Source organism: Miscanthus floridulus, chromosome 11 (assembly GCF_019320115.1).
Source record: "Miscanthus floridulus cultivar M001 chromosome 11, ASM1932011v1, whole genome shotgun sequence".
NCBI classification, from domain to species: Eukaryota; Viridiplantae; Streptophyta; class Magnoliopsida; order Poales; family Poaceae; genus Miscanthus; species Miscanthus floridulus.
The window spans coordinates 81,062,872-81,074,613 of NC_089590.1; the positions used below are offsets into that span (position 1 = coordinate 81,062,872).

The window sequence follows — 11,742 nt, forward strand, 5'->3', positions numbered from 1 at the left end:
ACCACTGTCTTGAAGCTTGTTTTAATCCATAAATAGATTTCTTTAGGCGGCATCCCAAACGTTCTTTTCCTTCCATGACAAAACCTTTCGGTTGTGCCATGTAAACATTTTCATCTAAGTCTCCGTTGAGAAATGCCGTCTTTACATCCATCTGATGTAATTCCAAATCGTAATGTGCCACTAATGCCATTATGATTCTGAAAGAATCCTTACATGAGACTGGAGAAAAGGTCTCAGTTGTAATCAATCCCTTCTCTTTGTGTAAAGCCTTTTGCCACAAGTCGGGCTTTATATCTCTCTATATTCCCTTGAGAGTCAAGTTTTGTTTTGTAGACCCATTTACAGCCTACTGTTTTGGCTCCTTTAGGAATTATTTCTAAATCCCAAACTTTATTTGCATTCATTGATCTCATCTCATCTTCCATGGCCTCAAGCCACTTTGATGAATGATCACTTTTCATGGCTTCTTCAAATGAGGTGGGATCATCCTCCATTTGAAATTCTTCAGTGTTGTATACTTCATAATCAGCAGGAATAGCTGATTTTCTAACTCTTTGAGACCTTCTAGGGGCCTCCTCAATTGGCACATTTTCTGTTTGAGGCTGTTGTTGCTCCCCCTCATGTGTGGCAATAGGTTCTATAGGATCCTGAGGCACAGTTTCCTCATCTTCATTCATTGTTGCCACAGGCGGGATAACAACAGGTGCTGGCACCACAGTGTCTTGTCCTGTTGGTGCAGCAATAGTAGGTAGTGAGAAAAATGGCTCATGAATGATCGGAGTGGGTGCATACACCCGCTTCTCTTCAAGGTCAATTTCTCGAGCTACCATGCTCCCCCTAATCATTTCATCCTCTAGGAAGACAGCGTGTCTCGTTTCCACAAACTTCGTATGTCTGTTAGGACAGTAGAAACGAAAACCTTTTGACTTTTCTGGGTAGCCAATGAAATGGCAACTCACTGTTTTGGGATCTAGCTTCCCAATGTTTGGGTTAAAAACTTTAGCCTCAGCAGGGCTCCCCCACACACGCAAGTGGTTAAGTGAGGGTACTCTTCCTGTCCACAACTCATACGGTGTTTTGGGCACCGACTTACTTGGTACTCTATTGAGAATATGAATGGCGGTTTTTAACGCCTCCATCCACAGACTCGTGGGTAAAGTGGAGTAACTTATCATACTACGCACCATATCCATCAGGGTACGGTTACGCCTTTCAGCTACTCCATTCTGCTGAGGTTCGCCCGGTGTTGAATACTGGGCGACTATACCATTCTCCTGTAAGAACCTTGCAAAAGGTCCAGGAACTTGTCCATATGGGGTATGCCGACCGTAGTACTCTCCTCCACGGTCAGACCTGACTATCTTAATCTTTAAATCATGCTGATTTTCAACTTCTGCTTTAAATATTTTAAATTTATCCAACGCTTCTGTTCTTTCTTTAATTGGATAAATATAGCCAAACCGAGAGTAATCGTCTGTGAATGTTATGAATGAATCATAACCATCCACACTTTTCACAGGAAAAGGACCACATATGTCTGTGTGAATAATCTGTAGAATTCCTGCGCTTCGTTTGGCATCTTTCTTAATTTTCTTTACATACTTTCCTTTTATGCAATCTCTACATTGTTCTAACTCTGAGAGCTCTAATGGAGGAAGAATATCATTCTTAACTAGTCTTTCTATTCTCCCCCTCGAAATATGGCCTAAACGACAGTGCCATAATTTCGACAACGCATCTTGAGCTCTCTTTCGTTTTCTGTTTCCATTGTTCGATGAGGATACATTTTCATTCACATCACATACGGAATTAACATTTTCACGAAGTGATAACAAATAAAGCTCGTCTTGTCGGAAGGCAAGACCAATACATTTATTATTAAACAATATCTGACATTTGCCATTTCCAAAATGGCAATCATAACCATCATGGTCCAACTTTGAATACACTAATCAAGGTTTCTTTGCAAAGAAGGTACATAAAGAACATCTCTAAGAATAAGTATGAAGCCATCAGCAAGCTCTAGACGGAAGATCACCAACGGCCTCAACATCTGCTTGTTACTCCATTTGCTACTTTAATGAAACTTTCGCTTCTTTGCAAAGTTCTCATCGAACGGAATCCCTGTAATGAATTAGCAACATGAATAGTTGCACCTGAATCAATCCACCAAGTAGATTTTGAAAACTTTACATACAAGGATTCATTTACGAACGTAATAATGTTCTCACCTTTATTCTTCATAATCATCTTTAAGAAATCAGGACAATTCTTTTTATAATGTCCCTGTCTTCTTGCAGTGGAGACACTGGTCTTTAGCCACTGGGAATTGCTGGTTCTGAGACTGTTGCATGGGACCTTTTCCAGATGACTTGGAGGAAGAGCTGTTATTATAGTTCTTTTTCTTATCTTTTAGGTAGTTGACAGAACCACCTTGTGAAACTTTTATTCTTTCCTCCTCCTGCACACACATGGCTATGAGCTTTTCTAAATCCCATTTTTCAGGCTGTATGTTGTAATTAACAACAAATGTGTCAAATTCTTTGGGCAAAGAAGCAAAAATCAAATGAATAAGGAAACTCATCCTTGAGTGCCAAATCCATTGGTTTGAGCTTAGATGCCAGATTGCTCATTCTCAGTATGTGCTCTCTAATGCCACTGCCGCCACCAGAGTACCTTTCTGTAACCAGCTGCTTGATCAGCTGGGTTGCATATGTCTTTGAAGAGCCAGTGAACTGACTCTTTATTCTGTCTAGGTACTCTGTGACCGTGTCACAGTCTGGAATTGAGCCCACAATAGCAGGCTCAATTGTGTTCTTTATCACTGCCAGACACTTCTTGTTGGCAGTGACCCATTTCCTATGCTCAAGGTCATAGGACATCTTTACGGGAGCAAAATCCCGCTCTCTGTTCTGCCATGCAGCATCAGTCTCATCTGTCTCCCTCACCGGTGCCACAGGTTCTTTGGGACACGGTGTGGTGACAACCCAGTCCACCTCAGCGAGGATAAAGGCCAGGTCTATCTTTTTCTTCCACTCAATATAGTTATCACCTTTTAGAGTGGGGATCTCTTTGATACAACTCATCAAGTTGTATCCTCCTGAAAACACAATTCAAATAGTGTGAGAACAGAAAAAACAACAATAGTTGCATGCCTTAGTTTAACGTTGGTCAAAATTAAAACATACAATTATTTTATACATTAAATCTACATCACCGTTGGGCAGAAATAGAAATAATGCATAATCATTAAAATTATAATATTGCTATTAACAACGTTGGTCAGAAAATAACAATATCATAATCAACTCATATTTAATCTCTTGGCTCTTAAAATCAAATTCTCCCGTTGGTTCGAATTTAATTAAAAGTCCATAATTACTTTAAATACGCAGCGGAAACATCAATCAATAATTTCATAATGATTTTCAGAAGCATTTAAACTGTACATATACACTCTCTGTAAAATATATCGCGTTGGTTCAATATTGTACAGAGATATATCCGCAAAACTTTACAAAATTCATTCAAGTGCTTCTGAAAATAAACTTAAATGAAAAACTGTTACTATTTCATTTGAGCCGTAGGCCAACGTAGTGGTCCAGCTACCAAAACCGGCCCGCGGCCAGGCTTCACGCCGCTTCCTGGCCTTAACCTGGGCCTGGGCCGCGCAAAACCCCTTTGGGCCGATTTTACCCGCAAGCCCAGCGAGCGGCGGAGCGATCTTGTCCGTCCGGTTCGATCCGACGGTCCAGCGTTCATTTCGGGAGATTAAAAACCCCCTTCCGCCTGCCGTCTGCCCTGAACCCTAGTTCATTTTCCCGTCGCCACTCTTCCAGCCAAAACCACGGCAGCGGTGGCGGCGGGTTTCCGATGGAGGCTGGCCGGCGTCCAGACCTCGCCGGAGGTCCTGCCCGGCTCCCCTTGCCCTCTTTTCACTCTCCGGCTTTTCTTTCTCAAGCACACCGAGCCAAAACTGCGGCGGCCACGACCGGAGGAAGACGACGGCGCCGCCGCGGGACCTTTCGCCGGCGCGCGCGCTCGCCCATGGCATGAGCGCGGCGCCGTCGAACGGCCTCTCGACGATGCCCTGAGCCCTCTCGCCGATGTCGGCGTCCCGACGACGAGCGGCGGCTCGCTGATCTGTCCCGTGCGGCGTCCATGCGCCGGCGGTGGTGACGGGAAGGGAGATCCCAGGTAGGAAATAACCCTTGCCAAACCGTCCTCTTTTTTTTCTTGATTTCGGGATCACAGTTAGGGTTAGGGTTGCAGGGTGTTCTTTCCCGATCCGAACCTTTAACTTTTCTCAGATCCGAAGGGATTGGGTTAGGTTTCAACCGAAAACTATGTCGGCCGAAGCCCTCTAGATCCGCACTGGATCTCTCTTTCTTGATCCGATTCAAAATCGGACCAACATCTTTGGGTTCCTTTCGATTGTATTTACTGATCTAGATCCACGTACTAGATAGACTGGCTCCGATGCCATTGTTAAAAACAATGAGAATCTCTAGCAGTAGATCTAGTGTTTTCTTACTTTGAATACGGGATGAACAGAGGGGAAAGATCGGAGAGATAAAGAGAAAGGTGTGGGTGATGAACCTGAGCCCTCGGAGGGAGTCGCAGAGCCGGCCATCGCAGGTTCGGTGATGGAGGCAGCACACGGGCAGCGACGGGCGGAGTAGAGGTGGCACGAACGTCGATGCGGTGCAGACTGGTGGCGTAGCAGTGGCGACGGCGAAGTCAATGGAGCTTCCCGTCGCTGGCTGCGCGCCCTCTTAGATCGGTCTAGGGTTTGTCGGTGGGTTTGCGGCTTACGGCGAACCTCGTGCTTTGAGCCGCCGGCCCCCACCTCTTTATATAGCGCAGTGCGACGGGGGCCCACCAACCATGTAGGGTTGGGCGCCCCCGATCAGGGCGCGAGACCAAGGCCCAATAGGCCGTTGGGCTTATTGGTCATGAGATCAATCTAACAACGGGGTCCAGGTCCCTGCACACTTTGGAGTCGCACGGGATGGGCGCGTACGAGGACGACGCGCTCGGGTCGAACAGGGGGTCCTTCTGCGGGTAGCACCTGGAGGAGTTGCAGGGCTGGCACTGCACCCACGACAGGTCGCTGCCGGTGTCGATGAGGAGGACCTGCGACACAGCCGGCGTGCCGAAGCCCAGCGTGACGACGTACTGCAGCGAGTCCACGGCGGCGCCCAGGGACGTCGGGATGCTCACGCCCACGTCGGACAGTGTGATCCTGCGCCCTGATGCCTTGAGCAAGATATGGTTCCTGCGAGCGCGGTCCCGGCCAAGCATCTCGGCCTGGGACGGCCTGTTCGTGGCCGCCACCGATGCCGGCGCGCACGGTCCGTGCCGGTGCGCCAGCGGCATGGACGCACGGTTGGGATCAGAAGTCACTGACACGAATATATAGCACTTCAGAGTTAGTGTGAAACTTTGATTCGTATTCATCAGTAGCATTGCATTGCATACCTTGTGGTACAGGTGAGCACGCTGCAGGATTGGATGACGAAGAGGTGCTTGTTGGCACCACAACAAAGCCACGCTCATTGCCACCAAGTGCAATCAAACAGTAGCTGCATAGAAGGAGGACGCACAGAAGCATGGACGAGTGCATGCATGAGTGTGTGCGGCGTCCACCTGGACCTCACGATGACTGAAGGGTGAGCGCGTAGAACATAAAGAAAGGTAGAGGGTTTTCTACAAATATACTTTGATTTTAAGGTTAAATAAATAGGTATAGATCTGCAGTGAACCATTTTAAAAGTTTATGGACCAAAAAAAACCACTTTGAAAGTTGATAGACCCAACTGAAACCTCCTCACAAGTTAATAGATCTCTGATGCATTTAACTCTCTTTTTTACAACAGAAATTAGATAAGTTGAAGGTGGCAGACTGAGGCGCGTGAACAAGGAAAGAACGACTTGGTTTTATATTATAATCAGCTTCCGATTTCCCATCCTGCCATCGGCTCGTATAAATAATGAACAGTAAATAGAAGACAGCTTGGCTCACCTACTGAGACCATTCGCTAATCAGTTCGTTATATATTACAAAGATGGTAAACTAACTTAGCAAGACTAATGAGAAAAACAGCAACACCATTTTTCACATTGAATATTCTTTTTTTATACATAAATTCGTTCACCAGATGCAGATCCCATTTGCATTGCCACCGTATGGACAGGGACTTCATAAATTGGTAGCTGAGGGACTTCATAAGTCTCGAGTTTTCAAAGCATATCGCAACACCTGGCATTAAAGACAAGAGCGAAGTGTATCAGCGCAACATGAGCAAGCAAGCAGAATATTCAATGTGAAAAACGGTAACATGAGCAAGCAAGCAAGTACGCAACCAGTATTGAAACAAATTTACTGCGATACTGGGTCAAGCTGTCGGAGCTTCAATACTGGGTCTTACCATGTTACCGTTGCTAGAGGCAAACGAAGGATGAAGCTCCGACAGAAGTTTATCTTCCCTCAGTCTTTCCAAGCCATCAAATGGGCATGGTTTTGCTTCATCTGTACTGGAATTATTCGAGCCAACACTTACACAGTGGCGGTCCATCCTTATGTACATCTCAAGTTCTTCGACTTTCCAAGATAATTGAAGAGCAACGAACTGAAATAACACGATTTCACATCCTTTTGTTATTTCGGTCCAACTGAGTAAACTAGGAATGTTCAGAAACCAAGCAAGATATTCACTGAGACAAGCAATCACCTGTACAACATGTTGAATGGACAAGGTTGGTCGACAACTTAGATAAGGCTTTTCCAAGTTAGGTATGGTTTGTCCGTCGACAGGAAGGAGAACAAGATACAGCTGGAACTGCAAAACGGGAAATATGGACAGTTCAGCAGACCTGGCACACACTCCATTTTCAGGTTTAGGTTAAGCTCATCTCGACAGAACTGCTGAAGCATGGAAGATATATACAGTAGAGATATGCATCTGGTGTGACAAAACACCAGCGATCCTTTCCTACTTTTTCCCTTGAAAAGCAGGGACAAAAGGAAAAGGCAAGCAACACTGTTGAAACAGGATATGAGCAAGAAATTTGCTGTTTTGTTCCTGTTTAAAGAGTCCCCAAACATGTTTTGGTTCATGTAACTGTGAGAAAATACTATATCCAAAAGAACATACACACAAAATGAAAACTACCTCTTTATCCATTTCATCAGCAGTATGGAGGTGATCCACCAATTTTGCAATGCGTCCACTCCATCCAATCCTGCCATTTGAACCAACACTGCCGTGTCGATTTTGGCTCCGTGTACCATTCTTCCCCCATGCAAGCATCTCCCCCCGCAATGGAGAGGTGGCTAAAATTTCTTTACCACCAACTAATTGATCATTCTCCTCAAAGCTGTGGTCGATACTGCCAATGGTTCCAGCAGGCGATCCTTGTGGTCCAGATCTCTTCCTGCATCTTTTCTGTCTTAAAACTGGAGAATGATCATCAGCAGAAGATTGCTCTCTGGTGGTCTCTTTGGCATTTTCTTCTTCTCTATCCTCCTCAGCAGAGCCAGTAGGGGCGATATCAGGGGTAATGGTTCTAACTCTCCCCCGTGTTCTCCTGTACTTCCTTGCAAAGGCAGTTGCAGTTGCTTTTGCCATAGAACGTTTCTTACCAATTGCATCGGACTGTCTTCGGAATGTTTCCTCGATGGCTTCTTGTATCTTTAATGAAAGCAAATAATGGTGTGTTGATATTGATGGTTAAATATAATATAAGAATATAAAAAAATGAGTTTTGTATAAACAAATACAGTTCTGGTATTGCCAAAGGAGATGAGATCACCTTTTTATTCCGAATCATCTCCTGCTCACTGAAAGCAAATTCCTGCAGTGTCAAGTATATTAGAAGCACTTCATGGAGAAGCTAAATGAGGCTAAAAAACAAACAACTAAATGATGATAGGGCATATTGAGTTATAGACATAAGACATCACCTCTTCCTCATACTTATCAATATCTGGATACAAGGCTGCAATCAGCGCATCATACTTAGGATCGTCCCTCAAAGAACGTCTGCTTGCACAATGAGTGCGACACGCTGGGCATTCGTTATTTCTGCAAAATCAGAGCATTATCTTTGTTATCAGATAATAACACTCTATTTATGATCTATAGACAAAATTAAACTGTAAATTTTACTTGTTGAAATTGATTGTGACACAATTTTAGAGAAAATGATGCCTGCCATCAACCATCATACCCTAGTCGCATAGATTTGTCAATGCAGTCTCTACAGAACCGGTGCAAACATTCCATAACTGTCCTTGTCTTCCGGATAATGCCTGCAAAATAGAAGGATTAGACTCCATGGTATATCATCATCTGACAAAAAATGATGCAAATCAAGAAATGAAATTCTCAAACTCTGAACCTGTAAATTATTGTAGTTTGTAACAAACAGATTTTCTACTTGGATTTGCTAGGGTTTCATCAAATATGTTCCTTAGCTTAAGATTAATATACAACCAGTTTAGCAAGTTTTGTGAAAAGAACAGGTGATAAACAGCATCATATGACCTATAGGAAATAAACCCATCAGAACCAGAAGAGTTATAGCCAGTGGATGTATTAAAATAAGAACGACAAAGCGGACTACATCTAAGCAAACAGTTACATTTGGGGTAAACCATAAAAAATGACATGTATATATATGATACAAGGCAGCCATATTATCGTGCTACAATTAACTGGAAGATGAGTTTGTACTAGCAAACAGCTAGTGCAGACAATTCAATAGAGAAACACGGCTCCTTAATCTGAATGCTTTAGTCATGCTAGAAAACTAAAGAATAACAATGTAACATCCATATCCCTAAGCAAACTGAGAAAGGATTTTCTCACCTAAGCAGATAGGGCACTGAACCTCCTTCCGTATATCTGCTAATTTCACTAGCATATACCTGAGAGAGACAGAACAGTTCACTATAAGCTTCAGACCATGTAAAACATCAAATATTCCAAAGTCCACGAACCTGAATAATGATCTTGAAGAGCAGTGAGATGCAGGTAAATATAAAGAAATGTAGCATCTATTTTTGTTCTTTTGAAACCAAAAAGATATAGCTATTTTATGACACTACACAAAGATCACGTAAAGCAGGAGGAAGTGAAGGTCGATTTTTAACTAACTAAAAAAATAATATTGAGCATACTTAAGTATTTAACTATCCAGGAGGTATGAGTAAGACATGTTTGAGACTGAAGCCGAGCTGTAGAATATATATTTCACCTTATGAATTTCTAAAGCATGTGCATTGCCGATTTGAAAACATGATGTGCATTACAAGTCGGAAACTCAACGTACAGCTAAAGCCACGGCAGACGACAGAGCAGTTCAGAACTTGAGATAAAACATGAAAGCAGTGGTTGAAGCACGATAAGCGCACAACAAAAAAGGACAGCGCCAAGTTCCCAGCAGGCCGGCAATTTCAATCCCAGCTATGGCCTGCACCCTGACAGAAGCATGCATACATGTATAGGCCACGGCATTCCTGCCTAGCTCGAATGCACATGATGCATCATCGGCCTTGTCGGCTCGGCGATCGGTGCGTTTGCATAGACGCGACCAGATCACACGGACTAAGCAAGTCACCGGTTCCGGTATGCACCGCCTCGAACGAGTCACTGGCAGGTCGGGTACGAGGAACCGGCGGGCGAGGCGCACGACGGCACGAGGCAATAGGCACCGCGACTCCGCAAGCAGGCCACAAGCATATCGTAGACAACCAAAGGGGTCCACGGGATCGGAGAGATAGAGCGTGGAAGAGGCCAAGAGGGAGGGAAAGCTCACTCGTCGGTCCCGCCGTGGTCGCTCTGCGAGGACTCACTGTCGGCGTCGTCCGCGCCGCCGTCACCCTCCGCGTCCGAATCTGCCAAACCCATCGAAGCACACACAGCACAAGCCGCCTCTTAGCCATATACGCGCGGTGATACAGAACGCGACATGCACATCGTGGGGTGGGAGCGAGATAGGACTATAGGAGGGAGGCCGGCCTCGATCTCGATGCCGTCGTCATCAAGCTCACTCACCGTCTTCGAGTCCGCCCTGCGGCTCCGGGTCCGGGTCAGTCAACCTCGGCCTGGCGGCGCCCCTGCTCGGCAACGGCGGGCGCCCTCCAATTCCTTCAACTACGCCTCCGCCGGCGGCGGCATCAGAGGTGGGACTGGGAGCCGCCACGTCGCCGTGGGGTTTCGAAGGCGGCGATGGGAACCGGCGCTTCTTCGCGGGCATTCTGTCTTTCCGCCCCTAAGTTGTTGGCTCTCGGATTGCGGCGATGGCTCGAGGCGGTGTTCCGCCGCCCTGGCGAGACGTCCGGTGCTTGGGAGGAAGGGGAGGCGGTGTGGGTCGACGGGACGGGGGGGATGAGCTGCCGAGGTGGCCAGGTGGATGCGGGGAGCCTGGAACTGGAAGGGGAGGCGGAAAGGAAGAGGAAAATAAAAATAAAACAGGGGTTCGCGACTGGCGAGAGAGGAGGTGCTCGTTTTGTGGTAGCTTTGCGGGTTTGGGTCTACTCTCTCTGTTAAAAAAAAGTCATTTCTGCTTTAAAAAAATCAGCAACTTTTAATTTTGACTCAATATATCTAATAAAATATTAATATTTATGATATATAATTAATATCATTGATAGATCGTTGAATATATATATATAATAAATTTATTTAAAAATATAAATAAAATTAACAAAAGTTTGATAGCATGATTTTTTTAACGACTCTATTTTTTTTTTCCGGAGGGCCTATGTGACTGCTTGACGGTGGGGGCCGGCGCCTGCTGCTTCTCTGACTGGCGGCTGGCGCAAGCGACGCACGGCGCATGCAGGCGTCAGGGCCGCGGCCGCCTCGCCTCGCCTGCCGACTTCCTGGGCCTGGGGCTGGCAGCTGTTATTCCGATTCTGCAACTGAGGAAGGCGAGGGCTGTATTTGCATACCGCTCGGCGCTCGATCCACGTGAGAACGGAGAACACGCAGGTGTTTTGGTTTCAGATTGAGGCTGAGATTGCTGAACACGCGGCAGGCAAAATCGCTGCTGCGTCCCCGGCTTTGTTCGTCTGTTCGCTGCCACACAGGCGTCAATGTTCTCAGCTCCCCTCTCCGGCGAGAGGTCCGAGCCCGACCTCTGCAGCTCTGCTCTGCCGGCGGCCGGCGATGCCGGTGCCTGCCTGTCTGACGTTGCTGACAACCCTTGGTTTGTGACAACTGAACAAGCTACCGACGTATACTAGCAAGGTAAGAATCTACTGTTATCTTGTATGAACGCAGTAAGATAAGGCGACGTCGAAAAGACCTTTTGCTGTGATATTGTAGCTGCTATAGGTGTAAGAGTCGCACAGCTCACCTGTATCACTGTAGCCACATGTAGATGCCAGCGCAGAGTTAGCCCTGTTGTGTTATCTAGTTACTGTTGCAGCATGTACACTGTACGAGGACTAGATAGATAGAGTTGTATAAATAGACTATCACAGCAACTCAGTAAAGAGAGTTCAGATTTGTCATCTCCCATACAAGGCTTCGCCTAACGCTGGTATCTTATACTGTGTGTGTATGCTCTGTTCTACCTCTTCTTCAACCTCTAGCCATAGTGCGTGGGGACGAACAACGTTTGTTCGTGGTCGGCTTAGTTAGTGGGTGCTCGACAACACTAACAGGTGCTCGGTAAGACTGGTGAGTGGGCCAACAAGTGGTATCAGAGCCGTACAAGCGTCATCGCCAG

The 11,742-nt window shown here is 45.9% G+C and overlaps 1 protein-coding gene across 1 annotated transcript; it reads right to left on the bottom strand.

The window, feature by feature from the left end:
- Positions 1-6,010: 6,010 nt before the first annotated feature.
- Positions 6,011-10,412, bottom strand: LOC136494119 (putative E3 ubiquitin-protein ligase RING1b). Its single transcript, XM_066490269.1, has 10 exons — positions 10,062-10,412; positions 9,823-9,901; positions 8,874-8,932; positions 8,233-8,314; positions 7,967-8,087; positions 7,816-7,857; positions 7,176-7,694; positions 6,735-6,842; positions 6,432-6,632; positions 6,011-6,262 (listed from the first exon to the last, which is right to left on the bottom strand). Exons 1-10 carry the CDS (start codon positions 10,261-10,263, stop codon positions 6,227-6,229), a joined length of 1,449 nt encoding a protein of 482 aa, XP_066346366.1. The 5' UTR covers positions 10,264-10,412; the 3' UTR covers positions 6,011-6,226.
- Positions 10,413-11,742: the final 1,330 nt, after the last annotated feature.

Coding starts and splice junctions, on each gene's coding strand:
- LOC136494119 (XM_066490269.1), bottom strand. CDS start 10,263: ATGCCCGCGAAGAAGCGCCGGTTCCCATCGCCGCCTTCGAAACCCCAC. Junction 8,088..8,232: donor GACAAATCTATGCGACTAGG/GTATGATGGTTG, acceptor CTGATTTTGCAG/AAATAACGAATGCCCAGCGT. Junction 6,843..7,175: donor CTGATGAAATGGATAAAGAG/GTAGTTTTCATT, acceptor CCCGTTTTGCAG/TTCCAGCTGTATCTTGTTCT.